The 18,405-nt window shown below is 38.5% G+C and overlaps 3 protein-coding genes across 3 annotated transcripts; all 3 read right to left on the minus strand.

Annotated features, from left to right (window-relative positions):
* Nucleotides 1-3,733: 3,733 nt before the first annotated feature.
* On the minus strand, nucleotides 3,734-6,150 carry opn1mw4 (opsin 1 (cone pigments), medium-wave-sensitive, 4). The gene is made up of 5 exons (XM_056253784.1): nucleotides 5,366-6,150; nucleotides 5,051-5,219; nucleotides 4,591-4,756; nucleotides 4,268-4,507; nucleotides 3,734-4,129 (listed from the first exon to the last, which is right to left on the minus strand). The coding sequence occupies exons 1-5, from the start codon at nucleotides 5,724-5,726 to the stop codon at nucleotides 4,016-4,018; spliced, it is 1,050 nt and encodes a 349-aa protein (XP_056109759.1). The 5' UTR covers nucleotides 5,727-6,150; the 3' UTR covers nucleotides 3,734-4,015.
* Nucleotides 6,151-12,042: 5,892 nt separating this feature from the next.
* On the minus strand, nucleotides 12,043-13,951 carry opn1mw3 (opsin 1 (cone pigments), medium-wave-sensitive, 3). Its single transcript, XM_056253785.1, has 5 exons — nucleotides 13,352-13,951; nucleotides 13,049-13,217; nucleotides 12,616-12,781; nucleotides 12,293-12,532; nucleotides 12,043-12,160 (listed from the first exon to the last, which is right to left on the minus strand). The coding sequence occupies exons 1-5, from the start codon at nucleotides 13,710-13,712 to the stop codon at nucleotides 12,047-12,049; spliced, it is 1,050 nt and encodes a 349-aa protein (XP_056109760.1). The 5' UTR covers nucleotides 13,713-13,951; the 3' UTR covers nucleotides 12,043-12,046.
* Nucleotides 13,952-15,430: 1,479 nt separating this feature from the next.
* LOC130087471 (green-sensitive opsin-2) lies at nucleotides 15,431-17,269 on the minus strand. The gene is made up of 5 exons (XM_056253786.1): nucleotides 16,711-17,269; nucleotides 16,467-16,635; nucleotides 16,113-16,278; nucleotides 15,747-15,986; nucleotides 15,431-15,567 (listed from the first exon to the last, which is right to left on the minus strand). Exons 1-5 carry the CDS (start codon nucleotides 17,069-17,071, stop codon nucleotides 15,457-15,459), a joined length of 1,047 nt encoding a protein of 348 aa, XP_056109761.1. The 5' UTR covers nucleotides 17,072-17,269; the 3' UTR covers nucleotides 15,431-15,456.
* Between the last annotated feature and the right edge of the window lie 1,136 nt (nucleotides 17,270-18,405).

Raw genomic sequence — 18,405 nt, forward strand, 5'->3', positions numbered from 1 at the left:
CTCATCCATGTCTTTATGGAACTTTCTTTGTGCACTTGTGTGCAGTCATGATGGAACAGGAAGAGGCCATCCCCAAACTGTTTCCACAAACTTGGGAGCATGAAATTGTCCAAAATGTCTTGGTATGCTGAAGCATTCAGAGTTCCTTTCACTGGAACTAAGGGGCCCAACAACCCCACACCATAATCCCTCCCTCCACAAAACATTACACTTGGCACAATACAGTCAGGCAAGTACCGTTCTCCTGGCAACCACCCAACACAGACTCGTCCGTCGGATTGCCAGACAGAGAAGCCTGGTTCTTCACTCCAGCGAACACGTCTCTACTGCTCTAGAGTCCAGTGCCGGTGTACTTTAAGCCACTGCATCCGACGCTTTGCATTGCACTTGGTGATGTAAGGCTTGGATTCAGCTGTTCGGCCAAGGAAACCCATTCCATGAAGCTCTCTACGCACTGTTCTTGAGCTAATCTGAAGGCCTCACAAAGTTTGGAGGTCTGTAGCTATTAAAGGTCCCGTTCTTCATGTTTTTTTTTAGCTTTGTGTTTGCAGTGTGCAATATAACATGTGTTCACGTTTCGTGTGTAAAAAAACACAGGATTTTTCACAAAATTTACTTATCTGTATACCGCTGTTTTCACTGTCTAAAAAACGGCCAGATGACTTCCTTGTTCTATGAAGTCCCTCCTTCAGAAATACGTAACGAGTTCTGATTGTGCCAGCGGTTCCTGTGTTCTGATTCGACAGCAGCTTATCCATAGACAGTAAAAGAAATGGACACAGCGACCCCATAGACTTCAACGGAGAAAAGTGAAGTTAATTAGATGCACTCACTTCCTGATTGCCAAACGTCAAGACGTGAGCAACTTGTACGTCTTCTAGTAGCTGTGCCAAGAGTAATCTGAATCATTCCCTTCCGAATCTTGCAGAGCCGGAGTTCGTGAGTATTAGCTGTCCATGAGCTAGCAGCAGGAGCATCTTTATGACACTCTATGGGCTTCTCCCTTGACTTTATGCCTCCACGTCCCCCCGATTGCGCGCGAGCGTCTACTTCTGTCTGTACGGTAATTTCTCTACTGTGCGACAGAGAGTCGCGTGTTATGACGCAATCGTTAGCCTATTTTACAAAAACGGCTTCTACGGGGCCATAACGTAAGATACAAGGTAATGGAGCCTTTTATACATTGTCGTGTTTCTTTAGAAATAAACAATGGACAAATAGAGTCTTTAAACGCCTCAGATGTAAAGTTATTCGCTGTCAAAGTGACGCAAAAATGAATGGGAGTCAATGGGATGCTAACAGTAGGTGAAGGCTTGTTAGCCAATGGCGGCCCCCGGGGAGACTTCAGTTTCCGGCTGGTGGATTACCCCCTTGAGCTTATCGCACGTTGCCCGGAAAGGTCACGCCTCTTACCATAAATTGGAGATGCATGCGCAGCTGAAGTGCTTCTTCTCCGTGGGAGCGCAACAAGACCACGCCCCCTTTTTTGTGTATTCCTGTGGGCAGAGATTAGTCAAAAAACTGTTCTAGTTACGTCATTAAAAAAGGAAGTAGAGGGATGTAGTCCAAACCGGCCGTTCGCTGTAGGCTTTAAAAGGGGATTTCTGTTAAATACAATATCTCGCTAGGCATTGAACTTTGAGCTTTATAATTTTACAGGTATTATTTATGCTCTAACAGCAACATTACACACTAATTAAAGTTTGAAAAATGGAATCGCGAAGAACGGGACCTTTAACTCTGTAGAAAAAAGTCGGCGACTTCTGCGCACTGTACGCCTCAGCATGCGCTGACCCCGCTCTGTGATTTTACGTGGCCTACCACTCCGTGGCTGGGTTGCTGTTGTTCCCAATAGGCTTTATGCACAGCTTCACTACTTCCTGAACTTTAGCCAGCTCCTTTGTTTCCTGTCTGCCATTATTGGACAAACTGATTAATCCAGGTGTGCCTGATTATTGTTACTGAGGCCAGGCACACCTGGATTAATCAGTTTGTCCAATAATGGCAGACAGGAAACAAAGGGGCTGGCTAAAGTTCAGGAAGTAGTGCAGCTGTGCATAAAGCCAATTGCTTCCACTTTGTTATAATACCACTAACAGTTGACTGTGGAATATTTAGTAGTGAGGAAATTTCACGAATGGACTTATTGCACAGGTGGCAACCTATCATTCCATGCTTGAATTCACTGAACTCCTGAGAGCGACCCATTCTTTCACAAATGTTTTTAGAAGCAGTATGCATGCCTAGGTGCTTGATTTTATACAACTGTGGCCATGGAAGTGATTGGAACACCTGAAATCAATGATTTGGAGGGGTGTCCCAATACTTTTGGCAATATAGTGTATCGTCTGTGAACGTGTGATTCGGTCCGAATGCAATGATACGATGTCCTACCTGCCTGTCTACATATATGTATTTCCATACCTTTGCGCACCTGCTCACATGGACATCATGCGTTATCAGCGCGTTCTATGAGGCAATGCAGAGTTGTAGACAGACCGTCACTGAGCGGTGCAAACAAACAGCAGCCGTTTTTTACAGTTCATTCCTCCTGAACCAAAACAATGAGCTTATGCTGCGTTCACACCATGTCGTAACCGAACTTACGAGATGACAACCGTGCATTCTACCTGAAGCTGTTCAATTTTAGTTTCTATGTAAACACTATCAACTCTGAAATAAATCTGCAGCAGTCAGGTGGAACAAGTCAGAGCTCTGTAAGATGTTTACGTTCATTATTATTGCAATGTTATGTGCTTTGAGACATGAGGTAATTTAATGCCGTCTCGTGTGATGCTTTGCAGACTCTGCTTTGTGCGTTCATGTGTTTTGGAGGAGGTGTGACTTTGTAGACACTCTGAAGGTAGGGTGGGATCTCATGCTTTCAAAGCTAGCTTGCTATTGCTAGCCTTTCCGAAATTGCCTACCCTACCTTTAATATTAAAAATTCTTATAGCTTGATTTACCCTCTTGAAAGTTTATTGTATATTTTCTCCCCTATTGTGAATGCTTAGGTTGAAACAGCAAATTGTGCTATCATGTTTAAAACTTTCAAACTGCCTTATCATGATCATCATCAAAATTATACCCTATATGACAACATTCTAATGAGTACACTAAACTGAACAAATAATCTACTCTCTTTTATTTATATGGACTGTTGTATATTTTTCAAAAATATTAGTACTCATATACTACTTTCCGTGGATTCCAAAAAGGTAATTTTTGACTATTTCTTTAATGGACCTCTTGCCAAGCTGAGCTTGTTCATCTTTGAGAAAACACATTCCTGGAATTGTAGACGTTAATGTCTGTGCCTGGCCAATAGCATTGTGTGTTCAGTGTTAGCTCCATGGAGCCACATAAGGACATTTTGGCAGGATCAGAATGGTACAAGAAATTGGTCATCCTGCTGATCTCTCATAAAAATAGATCACCCTGCTTCAATCCACAATCTACAACAATTCTAACTACACAATAGCTGAATTACCATATTTACTAATGTTTTCTAATTGTTCCATACTGGGTCTGCCATACAAAACACAATATGATTTATGGAATGTATACATTATTTGTGTATTCCATATTTTTGTGTACATTTGTAAACTTTATATTAAAGACTGAACATTATTCTAGTACTAAATGTATAGTCTCTCGATTTAAAAATATGATATGTATGTTGGAGCAAACATAATATTCATTAAATTCATTACAAATGGAAACTGAAACAGTATTTAATGCCAGTATTTATTTCTATGAATTTCTTTTTCATTATTTACAAAATATATGTACATTTTAGGCAGAAGATATAAATGCTAGCCTCCCGGCACATAAAAATAAAACCACAATTTCAATGTTCACTGATCACCCAATAAACCCTGAGCTCTAAATTCAGTTAATAGGATAGTGAACGCAACCAGAAACTAATTCAACTGTCTTTTTTTTTTTGTCTTTTTTTCAGATGCCCAAATTGGTCAATGACTAAAAGAACATAATCTGTGAGAGGTTCAAAAGTCTATGCTGGAGATACAGAGGACACCTCCGTCTTGCTGGTGGATACAGTTGAGGACTCGTCATCGCCAAGAGGATTCTTTCCACAGAAAATAGTGGTCAGCATGCAGTTCCTGAACTGAAAAAGACAGTGTTTTATTTAGTACTTTTCGGGGGTTTATATAGCTTTTTATTGATAGACAATAGAGAGCGGAGAGGGAGAAGAGCAGGAATGGGATGTCTGGGATATGTTGGAAAAGTCTGATATATGATTTACCTGTTTGTTTAGAAGCACATAGATGACAGGGTTATATATGGATGAGCTCTTTGAGAAAAAGGCAGGAATAGCCATGAACTGGGCACTGAAAGCAGCTCCCTTATTAAAGAAGATCCAAGCAGCAACAGTGGCATAAGGGGTCCAAGCCAACAAGAAACCCAAAACCATCAGGATGACCATTTTTGTCACTTCTCTCTCAGCCTTCTGGGTGGATGCTGAGTCCTGCTGTTGAGCTGCAGCCTAAGAGAGCAAAGCAGACAATGTTTAACATAATATTCCAATAGTTGAGAATTTGCAGGAATGTTTAAAGTGACATTTCATACCGCCTTGACGGTGCAAACAAGCCGCCCATAGGTGAAGAAGATTACGGTGACCGGAAGTATAAAATGGCAGGTGAACATGTAGATAACATATGATTCATTGTTGTATTCAGGGTTCAGAGTGTAGTAGTCTGGTCCACATGAACACTGCACTCCCTCAGGAATATATCTGTTAAAGAAAATCACTTGATGTTAGGAAACTTAAATTAGAGTATTCTGTTGGACTTAGGGATTTGAAAACAACTACATAGTACAAACTATGCAGTTAAAAATTTGCATCAAAATTCATTGTGAGCGTTACAAGCCTTATTTACTGTTGTACATTGAAAGTAAGCCATTCATGTGTATTGATAAACAAATTGTGTTTAAGAAAAATGAAAATGCCTCATGTTCAACTGAAATGTGTTGTTATAATCACTGCACTGGAGAACAAATTAATTGGATAATGTCTTATTAGACCAACCTGGACCAGCCAACCAGAGGGGGAGCCGCACATGCCATGGCCATTACCCATGTAAATGCGATTCCTGACAAAGCGTGGGTGGTTGAGAATTTGAAACTACCCATTGGCTTGCAAACCACAATGTATCTCTCGATGGCCAGCACCACAAGTGACCAAAGGGCAACTTCACCTGTGTGGCAAGTAAAATATACAATTCATTTACACCCTACATTTACAGCCAAACATACTCTACTTTTAACATTCGCCTAAGTAATTCCTTAGAGCATGCATTCAAAGTAAAAAAACAACAAAAAAAAACATAAAAACTTCTCTCACCTCCAAGTGTGGCCATGAAGCCCTCAATGGCACAGCCAGTTGGACCCAGAGCAAAGTAGCCGTTAATTGCTGTGTAGAAAGTGACCGTGAATCCAAAACAAACCATGATGGTACCAGCCACAGCCAGGTTGACCAAAATGAAGTTGAGAGGTTGCCTGAGCTTTTTGTGTTGAGCTGTAACCACCAAGGTAAGGACATTGATGGGAAAACCCAAGCAGATGAGGAAGAACACGTAAACAGCAAGCGCTTTAAACTTCCACGGCTCAGCAAGATAATACTGCGGATACTCGTAAGGACTCCTCACTAGCCCTGTCCTGTTGGACATGGGGATGTAGAAGTTGTTTCCCTCAGTGCCATTCATCTTTGCCTACTAGTGATCCAGACCTGGAAGAGGATGCGATCTGCTGTGTTGGATCTGCTCTTTATTTGCAAAGGTGCATCAGGTGTGTTTATATATCCCTCTGTGGTTCCTTATTAGGGATAAATCCAGGAGCGCAAGATAGGGAGGGTGTTACAATGTGGGATTTGAATGATAAGAGCAGACATAATCACTTTTGGGCTAATCAACTGATGAAGCTTTGGATCTTAAAGTTTTTTCACCTTTTTAGGACCTTAAATTAGGGCATGATATTGATAATGATCGACAGTACAAAGTGAGTAAAACAAAGCTTTATTTATTTTAAGGATAAAATGTAAATCAAATGTGATAATTTTCTGATGTAGTTCAGTAGTGATAGTAACACATTAACATATTCAAAGAACAAAATGTCACCTCTGATGTGCGTTTTATTTCAATATTTTAACCTGTCACAGCTGTGGCCAGTGGTGTTGCTATGATGAAGCTTGGGTTGGGTCTACGTGCTTGTGTTGTGTACACCCGAAACCAAACACCCACCCCGATGTTTTACATGTTCACTCTCATTATCATTTGCAATATTAAAAACTAGCATATAAGATGTTTATATGATTTAAATGTGTTTAAAATGCATGCTGCGATCGGTTATGCGCTCGTATTTCTACATAACCAGAGGTGCATGAGAAGTCTTGTCTGCACCCGCCCAGTTTAAATGTAAATGATATGGGCGCTGCGGAGACCCGCACGATGGTGATTGTAAGTGAAGAACGAATTAATAACAGGTGTCTAACACAAAGCTATAATATGGCTTAAGAAAACGTGAAATAGAAGACACGAGTCATAGGCCAACTGTTGTGAAAGGGTATAGCCTATATATATATATATATATATATACACACACACACACACACACACACACACACACACACACATTTATATATATTTATTTATTTTTATATATTAAATGAATCTATTCTGTGGGAGCGAGAGAGGTAGAGGACAGAAAGAGAAAGTGGACCGCGAGGCTTTGAACTCGGATCACACGAAACAATTCGTGCCGGAGCGATGACCGTGAGGCTGTCGGGTCAGACACCCGTTATTAGCCAACACACTTTATGGATTAGTTGTATGGAAATGAGCAACGTGAATATTTTGTGTTCCACAGAGGAAAATTTTACAGTTTTGAACTACATAAGGGTGAGTAAAATAATGACATTTGAGTGCAGTAGTTAGTAAACATTTTTAAAAGCATTAATAAAAACCCTTATAAAGTAAACGTAAAGGGCTGGAAAAGTCGTGGAAATTGTTGAAATTATATGCCAAATGTGGTGAAAGAAAATATTTTTTTAGATAATAGCCTAAACTTGGAGAGTTGTGAGATGGAAGATATAGGCTAGCCCTATATGCTAGTTTCTTAAAATAAAGAAAAATGTCTGTTAGCACACATGTGAAAAATGACACTCCTGCAGTAAATGGTTTAACATTATGTAAACAATCGAATAGGCTAATAAATGCAATACTCTTTTGATGCTATGCCTATGTCGTATATAACGCATTAATCATTCCTTATTCTTATTTTCCATTATTTTAGAATATCAAAGCTATGACATAACACAACTGGTTATGATAATTAGTAAAGAAAAATATTAAACAAATCAAAACACTAGCTACTTGAGCTTCTTTGACAGCTCTGCACACTCTGAACATTCTCTCTCAACCAACTCCATATGCATCCTTGGATGATTTTTATGATCAATATGTAGGCAGACTTCATATTTTTCTTTAATTGTAGCCTATTTCTTTGTGAGACTGAGATAGCAGATGCCAGTAGTCGACGTGTATGGTCTGAGTTAGGTTAGGAAGAAAAATCATAAAATTAGTGTACATTAAGTCTTTAGGAGCTATTTTGCTGCAACATAGGCTATAAGTTAATATGAGTCTGTGCATGTTACTTGCTTTGATGTCTAGCAAGTTGTTGTTTTGTGAACCGGACCAACGGAGGCATAAATTATATAAAATGTCAATGCAAAATATCTACAAGAATAGCCAAACATAATTTTATATTTATTTATTTTGATTTTGGGGTGAAATAGAAACTGAACAAATAGGTCGCCTATGAACGCTATACAATTCCGTTTCCCATAGATCAAAGCGCTTTACAAGCAACAGTAATCAGATCAAAACAATAAACATCAAACACCTCACAATTTTCCGAAAAGTCAAAGTCGAAAGTCAAATCGCATTCGGAGTGAGAATATGGAGCAGCATGTGTCCGACCCAAAAGTCCAAAACAAATTCAGTAAAGATGGCATAAACTGTGTAATGCGTTGCGAAGTGGAGGCATTCTCGTCGACCCGCATCTCCCATGCCACCGCCGAGCCAACTCCAGGACCCCAAACGGGAACACACGACCATGACCAGCACCACCACACCGGCAAAGATGCAACCGCTCCGTCCGCAGCAACCGCGCAGCAAACACCGGCAGGCTGCATCAGGTGGGCAGATGAAACAAAGCAGCAGGCTTGGAACGAAGCAGACCGCGAACACAAATGAAAATTCGTCGAGATCCAAAAATGTCAGTTTTATGAGTATAAAAATAAAGAAAAACATTTAAAACAGCAAATTGACAAAATACAATCACAGCTTCAAGTGGTAGCCAAACGTGCGCAGCACTCAGTCACCGGATGTTGTCGTCATACAGTTGAGCTGAAGAATTTGTCACCCGAAACGATATTAAGTCAAACAGCAAATTGTCCAAAATTAAATTGCTCTGTGAATAAAAGATCATTACCATGGATTTCCCAATTGCATGGATTTGCTGCATGACTGATTCTCAAATGTACCTTCTTCAGAGCAATGCGATGGATAAACTAAACTGAACAAACAAATTATTATAGGGACTATTAATAAATAATAATACACTTTTTACTACCATTCTTGGATTCCACAAAGTAATTTGATTGACAATAACAAGACCATTTGTTGCCAAGATGCTGTTGACCTATTTGCTCTACTTTGAGATAACATTCTTGGAGTTGTAGGTACTGTTCATGCCTGCTCTTGTACCTGGCCAATAGTTCTTTGTCTGAGCATCATGCAGGTAACATTAATACCTTTAGGCAGAGACTGGAGTCAGAATGGTTAGATAATTGCTGGTGTTGCAGGGTCAGATCAACCTGAATATTTTGGGTAAAGTTTGTAACACTTTAGTATAGGGTCCAATTCTCACTATCAGCCCGTTGGTTATTAACATATTACTAGGATATTGGCTGTTTATTGGTACTTATAAAGCATATTGATTCCTTATTCTGCATGACCATGTTCTAAATCTCTTAATCCTATACCCAATACCTAAACTTAACATCTACCTAACTATTAATAAGCAGCTATCAGTAGCCTAGTTTATTAAGGCAAACGTCGTATTTAATAGTGATAATTGGACCCTAAACTAAAGTGTGACCAAAATGTGTTTAATCAACAGCATTTGTGGCATAACATTGATTAACACAAAAAAATCTACCTGTTCCCTTCTTTTTTTTCATAAAAAAAGTATATTCTGAAATTATAGACGTTTGCAGTGACCAAACCCCATTCTAACTTGACACTAGCAAAATCTAAATAAGTAGGTCTACTAAGGTGCTATTATTGCTTCATACTTTGTCTGCCATAAAAAACACAATATAGTCAAGGAAATAAACATTTTCTCTATTCCAAAGTTTTGCAAACTTTATCTAAATTAAAGATCAAATAAAAATCTCAATTAGCCAATAAATGGTTGATGGGGCATTGGAGACTTTAAAAGAGCTCAGTCTCTACAATATATTGCAAACAGATATCTGGCCTTAATGAGAGGATTGTTTCAAACTTAATGTAGGGTGGATTGGATTGGATATTAACACTACGTGGGTTGTATGTCTTGATTTAAAACAGTGTACACTAGCTATACTAATGCTAAATTATGGTAAACTAATTTCAGTTTCAGTATCACACACAGTAGCCTATATACAGTCAGGTCCATAAATATTGGGACATCGACACAATTATAATCTTTTCGGCTCGATACACCACCACAATGGATTTGAAAATGAAACGAACAAGATGTGCTTTAACTGCAGACTTTCAGCTTTAATTTGAGGGCATTTACATCCAAATCAGGTGAACGGTGTAGGAATCACCACAGTTTGTATATGTGCCTCCCACTTTTTAAGGGACCAAAAGTAATGGGACAGATTAACAATCATAAATAAAACTTTCACTTTTTAATACTTGGTTGCAAATCCTTTGCAGTCAATTACAGCCTGAAGTCTGGAACGCATAGACATCACCAGACGCTGGGTTTCATCCCTGGTGATGCTCACCAGGCCTCTACTGCAACTGTCTTCAGTTCCTGCTTGTTCTTGGGGCATTTTCCCTTCAGTTTTGTCTTCAGCAAGTGAAATGCATGCTCAATCGGATTCAGGTCAGGTGATTGACTTGGCCATTGCATAACATTCCACTTCTTTCCCTTAAAAAAACTCTTTGAGCTCAGCAACACCAAAAGACCCGGAAGACCACGGAAAACAACTGTGGTGGATGACCGAAGAATTCTTTCCCTGGTGAAGAAAACACCCTTCACAACAGTTGGCCAGATCAAGAACACTCTCCAGGAGGTAGGTGTTTGTGTGTCAAAGTCAACAATCAAGAGAAGACTTCACCAGAGTGAATACAGAGGGTTCACCACAAGATGTAAACCATTGGTGAGCCTCAAAAACAGTAAGGCCAGATTAGAGTTTGCCAAACAACATCTAAAAAAGCCTTCACAATTCTGGAACAACATCCTATGGACAGATGAGACAAAGATCAACTTGTGAGTGAGTGATGGGAAGAGAAGAGTATGGAGAAGGAAAGGAACTGCTCATGAAAGCATACCACCTCATCAGTGAAGCATGGTGGTGGTAGTGTCATGGCGTGGGCATGTATGGCTGCCAATGAAACTGGTTCTCTTGTATTTATTGATGATGTGACTGCTGACAAAAGCAGCAGGATGAATTCTGAAGTGTTTCGGGCAATATTATCTGCTCATATTCAGCCAAATGCTTCAGAACTCATTGGATGGACAATGACCCGAAGCATACTGCGAAAGCAACCAGAGAGTTTTTTTAAGGGAAAGAAGTGGAATGTTATGCAATGGCCAAGTCAATCACCTGACCTGAATCCGATTGAGCATGCATTTCACTTGCTGAAGACAAAACTGAAGGGAAAATGCCCCAAGAACAAGCAGGAACTGAAGACAGTTGCAGTAGAGGCCTGGTGAGCATCACCAGGGATGAAACCCAGCGTCTGGTGATGTCTATGCGTTCCAGACTTCAGGCTGTAATTGACTGCAAAGGATTTGCAACCAAGTATTAAAAAGTGAAAGTTTGATTTATGATTATTAATCTGTCCCATTACTTTTGGTCCCTTAAAAAGTGGGAGGCACATATACAAACTGTTGTAATTCCTACACCGTTCACCTGATTTGGATGTAAATGCCCTCAAATTAAAGCTGAAAGTCTGCAGTTAAAGCACATTTTGTTCGTTTCATTTCAAATCCATTGTGGTGGTGTATAGAGCCGAAAAGATTAGAATTGTGCCAATGTCCCAATATTTATGGACCTGACTGTATGTGCAAACAACCCAAAATTAAATCAATTCATAAATAATGGAAACGAAGACACCTCTTTTAATGCCAGTATTTATTTCTATCTTTTTTTATTATTTACAAAATATGTACACATTTTAGGACAAAGATATAAATGTTAGCTTCCCAGTTAATAAAAAATAACCACTGATAACCCATTAAATCCCATTAAAGGGTTATTCACCCAAAAATGAAAATGATCCCACAATTTACTCACACTCAAGCCATCCAGGTGTAGGCCTATGACTTTTTTCTTTCAGCCACACAATCGAAGTTATAATAAAAAATATCCTGGCTCTTCCAAGCTTTATAATGGAAGTGAGTATCGCCTGATATTTTTAAGATTTATCCATGGCTCCAGGGGGTTAATAAAGGCCTTCTGAACGATGCAATATAACTGATTGTGTTGGCTGAAAGAAGAATATACACCTAGGATGGCTTGAGGGTGAGTAAATTATGGGATCATGTTCATTTTTGGAACTATTCCTTTAAGCCTTTTACTTATTTAACAAATGTATGTCCACCAGGTTAATAGTCATAGTGAACACAACCTTATGAGATACATCACCTAATTCAGCTTGTTTTTTTGTTTTCTCTCTGTCTCTCTTTTTTTTTTTTTTTTTTTTAGATTGACTAAAAGAACATAATCTGTGAGAGGTTCAAAAGTCTATGCTGGAGATACAGAGGACACCTCCGTCTTGCTGGTGGATACAGTTGAGGACTCGTCATCGCCAAGAGGATTCTTTCCACAGAAAATAGTGGTCAGCATGCAGTTCCTGAACTGAAAAAGACAATGTTTCGTTTAGTACACTTTTGGGGACATTTGCCACTCTTTAATAACTGAGGGAGTAGATAGGGAATGGGATGTGTAGGATGTTACTTTCCATTCCAGCAAGTCTGATATATGATTTACCTGTTTGTTTAGCAGCACATAAATTATAGGATTAAATATGGATGAGCTCTTCGAGAAAAAGGCAGGAACAGCCATGAACTGGGCACTGAAAGCAGCTCCCCTATTCATGAAAATCCAAGCAGCAACAGTGGCATAAGGGGTCCAAGCCACCAGGAAACCCAAAACCATCAGGATGACCATTTTTGTCACTTCTCTCTCAGCCTTCTGGGTGGATGCTGAGTCCTGCTGTTGAGCTGCAGCCTAAGAGAGCAAAGCAGACAATGTTTAACATAATATTCCAATAGTTGAGAATTTGCAGGAATGTTTAAAGTGACATTTCATACCGCCTTGACGGTGCAAACAAGTCGCCCATAGGTGAAGAAGATTATGGTGACCGGACATATAAAATGGCAGGTGAACATGTAAACAACATATGATTCATTGTTGTATTCAGGGTTCAGAGTGTAGTAGTCTGGTCCACATGAACACTGCATTCCCTCAGGAATATATCTGTTAAAGAAAAGCACCTGAAATTTAGATTACTCTCTTCTCGTTTAAAATACCAAGAGAATGTTATTTCTGCCATAAAAGTTCCAAAAGTCCATGTGTTCAGTTGGGAAAAGTACATTTTACAGTCATAAATTTAAAGTAAGCTAATATTCTTGTATATTGACAAAATAAAATAAAAAGTCTCATATTCAGCTGAAATGTTTGTTGTACTCACTTCTACACTACAATGGAGAACTAATTAATTGCAGAATGTCTTATTAGACCAACCTGGACCAGCCAACCAGAGGGGGAGCCGCGCATGACATGGCCATTACCCATGTAAATCCAATTCCTGACAAAGCGTGGGTGGTTGAGAATTTGAAACTACCCATTGGCTTGCAAACCACAATGTATCTTTCAATGGCCAGCACCACAAGTGACCAAAGAGCAACTTGTCCTGTGTAGCAAATAAAATATTAAAATCAATTGCACCCAAAATACAGTATAGCTAACTATACCTAGTGACCAAACCAATCCAGAAACATTTTCTATAATTATTTCATAATTCATTTCATTATTATTTTCTCTCACCTCCAAGTGTGGCCATGAAGCCCTCAACGGCGCAGGCAGTTGGACCCAGAACAAAGTAGCCGTTAATTGCTGTGTAGAAAGTGACCGTGAATCCAAAACAAACCATGATGGTACCAGCCACAGCCAGGTTGACCAAAATGAAGTTGAGAGGTTGCCTGAGCTTTTTGTGTTGAGCTGTAACCAACAATGTAAGGCCATTGATGGGAAAACCCAAGCAGATGAGGAAGAACATGTACACTGCAAGGATTTTAAACTGCCACGGCTCAGCAAGATAATACTGCGGATACTCGTAAGGACTCCTCGCTAGCCCTGTCCTGTTGGACATGGGGATGTAGAAGTTGTTTCCCTCAGTGCCATTCATTTTTGCCTACCAGTGATCCAGACCTGGAAGAGGATGCGATCTGCTGTGTTGGATCTGCTCTTTATTTGCAAAGGTGCATCAGGTGTGTTTATATATCCCTCTGTGGTTCCTTATAAGGGATAAATCCAGGAGCGTAAGATAGGGAGGGTGTTACAATGTGGGATTTGAATGATAAGAGCAGACATAATCACTTTTGTGTTAATCACCCGGTGAAGCTTTGGATCTTTACTCTATTTTGATGTTTGAGATTCTTGTATTAAAGAAATTATATCGTTTGTCAGTACAGAGTGAGTATACACAACTTTAATTTAAAAAATGTGATTGTTGTATGATGTTTTGTTATTTCTTATACACACTATACACTTGTTTCCTTATTAGGGATAATAACACACTTAAAGGGGATTTCCTGTCAGATTAAGATATTTATTAAGATAAAATCCCATAATTTTATGTTAGTTTGTCGGGGAGGTTAGAGTCCTTAAGGTCTCATAGTTGTGCTAAGCACTTGTTCTGTGACATCTTGTATTACAAAGTTCATGACAATGAGGTTGATGGATGATTAATTCAAAGATTACTTGGATTAATTACAATTAAAAGTCACTCCAATGAGATTTATGGGATGTTGCCATCAGAGTGCGAAAATAGCCAGGTCATGATCAAATGACTCCAGATGATTTAGCCCTTCTTTTTTTTTCTCAAAATGTTGGAATATGATTATCTAAGAATAACTCAAAATCAAAACCAAAGTTATTTTAATTAAAGGAGAAGTTTAAGAGTGAATAAATACTTTTAAATAGGTAATTGTTTAAAATAAGATGAAGGGTTCACAAACAATGGAGAATGTAGTTTTCTTTTATTTTCTTTAATATTTATTTATCTTTTATTATTATATATTTTCATTCGATTCTGATTTCACATTTCACACATCTGTAGTCATCATTTAGCATATGCATTTCATTCAAATCCCTTTATATAAAACAGAATATAAATCACTAAATGAATTGCAAGCTCCACATCCAATCCAGTTAAATTCAATTAAATGTCATGTTTTAGGTTTAGTTTGAGAATGAATTGTCTTTTGATCTCAATTTGTAGCTTTATGTTTGTAGATCTTAACATGGTTACCATCAGTCATCAATTAGACACACACAAAACACCAAAAACAACGTTTGTATGCATGTATTTATTATTCTATGTTTCAATATGTATAACATTTAGAAAATATATACATAAAAAGCTGACAAAGCAGCTAAAAACAAAAATAATGAAATGAATAGAATAGTGCATCGTGTCATTGACTTAGTTCTGTATATTATTATGCTTCTCACTGAACCCTTGGGTGGTTTTAAGCAGTTCTGGTCATGACCTTCTGATGTGATGATGTCAAGAAAAGAGGCTTATGCTTAGATTTAGTGGTGAGCTATACTTTGTGTTGAAGCATTGGTAGAGAGACATGAGATAAACCATGAGTTGAGCATTGCGCAAACTAATCTACCCATGCTCTTTTTATTGAAGAGAAAAGAGGCTAAATGTGACATATATCTCCGCATTAACAAAGTAGGGTCAGGGTAAAAGTCTTCTTTAAACTAAAATGTTCCAAGGCAGAGAGAGAAGAGGTACATGGCCCAACTGGATGATAATTACAGAGATTTTCAAAGCATTACAGAAACTGATCCATGGAGACTTGTGCTTGTTGAAGACAGTGGACTCAAAAACATTGAGAAAACGTAGTTGGCAAATAATTCTATGCAGGAGACACTGAGGACACCTCTGTTTTGCTCGTTGACACCGAGGACTCCTCATCACCAAGAGGGCTCTTGCCACAGAAAAGGGTGTTCAACATGCAGCTACGGAACTGAGGATAAGAAAGAGGAATAACGCTAGAATTGAATGCTAGCCATTTCATTCCATTTACTTCTTCATAGTGCAGTCATACTATCTCAAGGTTAACAAAATGGTCTCAGACTAAAAGAATGGTTTGTAATTTATTCATTCATGGATGAAAGCATGCCTTAAAAGTCCAATGTTGCTCACCTGTTTGTTGAGAAGCACATATATGACGGGGTTAAACAAGGCTGAAGTCTTGGAGAAAAAGGCAGGAATAGCCATAGATTGTGCCGAGAAGGCAGCCCCCCTGTTTAAAAAGATCCAGGCAGCAAAGCTAGCATAGGGAACCCAAGCAAACAAGAAGCCCAAAACCATCAGGATGACCATACGTGTCACTTCCTTCTCAGCTTTCTGGGTGGATGCTGAGTCCTGCTGTTGAGCTGCGGCCTGAAAGAATAATATTTTAAATATTTAATAAATGCAATGTTTACATATTTTGATTATTTAAATATATTAAATATTTTTTATAAGTCAATAAATATTGCAAGTGTGTGTGGTGTGATGTGCACTCGCCGCTTTGACTGTGCAAACAAGGCTTCCATAAGTGAAAAAGATGGTTGTAACTGGAATGCAAAAATGACAGCTGAACATGTAAATGACATAGGATTCATTGTTGAATTCTGGGTTCAGGGTATAATAATCCGGTCCACAGGAAATTTGCATTCCCTCTGGGATGTATCTGTATTGAAACAATGAAATAATTAGTTAAAACAACTTAATAATTTAGTTGACATCAATCAATTGGTTAAACATTATATACTATTTGTTAATAACTTTGAAAGTTAATGTGAGAATTGTTTTATTACTATTTGAGCCTTAATCTCTTTTCCACTGATTACAAGTCTCTAATGAGCATGAGCGACTTACCTGGACCAGCCCAAAAGTGGGGGCACTGCACAGCTACTGGCCATAACCCATGTGAAAACGATGCCTGTTATTGCATGGTTTGAGGAGAATTTGAAGCTCCCCATTGGCTTGCACACCACGATGTACCTTTCAACTGCAAGCACCACCAGAGACCAAAGAGAAACCTGGCCTGTAGACAAAAAAGAAAATGAGTCAACATGGAATCCCAAACAACAAAACATATTAATCAATGCTGAAATCTTACCACCAACTGTAGCAAAGAAGCCTTCAATAGCACAACCTGTGGGACCCAGAGCCATATAACCAGCAATGGAGCAGTAGAATGTAACCGTGAATCCAAAAAGGGCCATAATTGTTCCAGCGAAAGCCAGGTTTACCAAAATAAAATTTAGAGGTTGCCTCAACTTTTTGTGCTGGGCTGTGACCAACAGCGTCAGCACATTGATCGGTAGCCCAAAGCAAATCAGCAAAAACATATAAAAAGCAAGTGCCTTAAATTGCCATGGATCTGCCAGGTAATACTGCGTATATTCATAAGGACTCCTCACTAGCCCTGTCCTGTTGGACATAGGAATGTAAAAGTTGTTTCCCTCAGTGCCGTTCATCCTGCTGCGGAGGAGCCAAGAGCAGAGGTGTTGCAAGCTTGCCAAGAGGACACCAGCAAAAGTGTACTCCACAAACACTTCCAGGCACCTGCTTTTATACCTTTAGCAGAGTTCCCAATTAAAAGAGGTGTCACCATTAAGAAGATTTGGCGGATACCAGACTTCATAACCAACTGGAACGCATCTACTTGGCTCATTACCAGGATTGATATGATATCCATCCCCTCTCATGGGGATTAGGTTTCAAATCTTTGACCGTGTAATCTTTCTTGTAAGTAGGAGGCTGACAGGGATTATCTGTGGAATGGGCTGCATACAGCACTCACATTTTCACATGCCCCTATATGCACACTTGAATCCTGGACGTGTTTGAACACCACAGTCAAGAGTAAACCGGAATAACAACTATTGACATTGGAAAGAATTGACTGTGACAATGTAGAATCAAACAATTGATCTACTGCAGTGATGCCAAGAGGATGGTCTTTATTTTTGAAATAACTGACTGGATTTTGTTACTGAATTACTAAAGGAGGGAAAACTAAGTATTAATCTATTTGCACTTATTTTATACCTACGCATAAATTGTAGATACTGTTTTAAAGCAGCTCACGAGTGCACAAATAGCATGAAGCTTATACTTCATGAAAACTTGAGGAAAATATCTATGTATTTAGTATATATTAAGGAAAGAAAAGGAAGCAAACTATAAGTATATACACACACACATATATATATATAAATATATATATATATATATATATACACTCTTCCATGAAGAACCTTTAACATCCGTGGAATCTTTCTATTGCACAAAGGGTTTTTTATAGTGGAAAAGGGGTTCTTTAGATTATTAAAAATGTGCTTCACACTTAGAAAAATATGGTTCTATTAAGAACTGATCACTGAAAGGTTGATATATCTTCATTAGAAAGGGCAGAATATATATATTTTTTACATTTATGTTAAGTTCTTTAAAAAAATAGTAACCAGTCAAAACAAGGACAATAAACAATAACACAAATTTTGAATGAATGCTTTTATTTAAATATACTAAGCAGTTTATAAAATATTTACAGAAACTGACCTGATCAAGCCAGAAAATTTCATGAAGTACAGACAATAGAATGACAAAAAATATATATAATAATGACCTCATTCAGAACACAGAACAGAAATTATATTGGTACATATTGGTGGACAGGATATTGTGCAAAACACTTTGCAGGTGAGTTCAAATATTTTTTATTGAAAAAAAATCCACCTAATTAGAGGAGTAGATTAATCCACAAATCCAGTAAATATAACATAAATATTTTTCTTTAACTTCAGAA

This window comes from Rhinichthys klamathensis, unplaced genomic scaffold, assembly GCF_029890125.1.
Source record: "Rhinichthys klamathensis goyatoka isolate OS25496 unplaced genomic scaffold, OSU_Roscu_1.1 h1tg000109l_1, whole genome shotgun sequence".
Classification (NCBI taxonomy): Eukaryota; Metazoa; Chordata; class Actinopteri; order Cypriniformes; family Leuciscidae; genus Rhinichthys; species Rhinichthys klamathensis.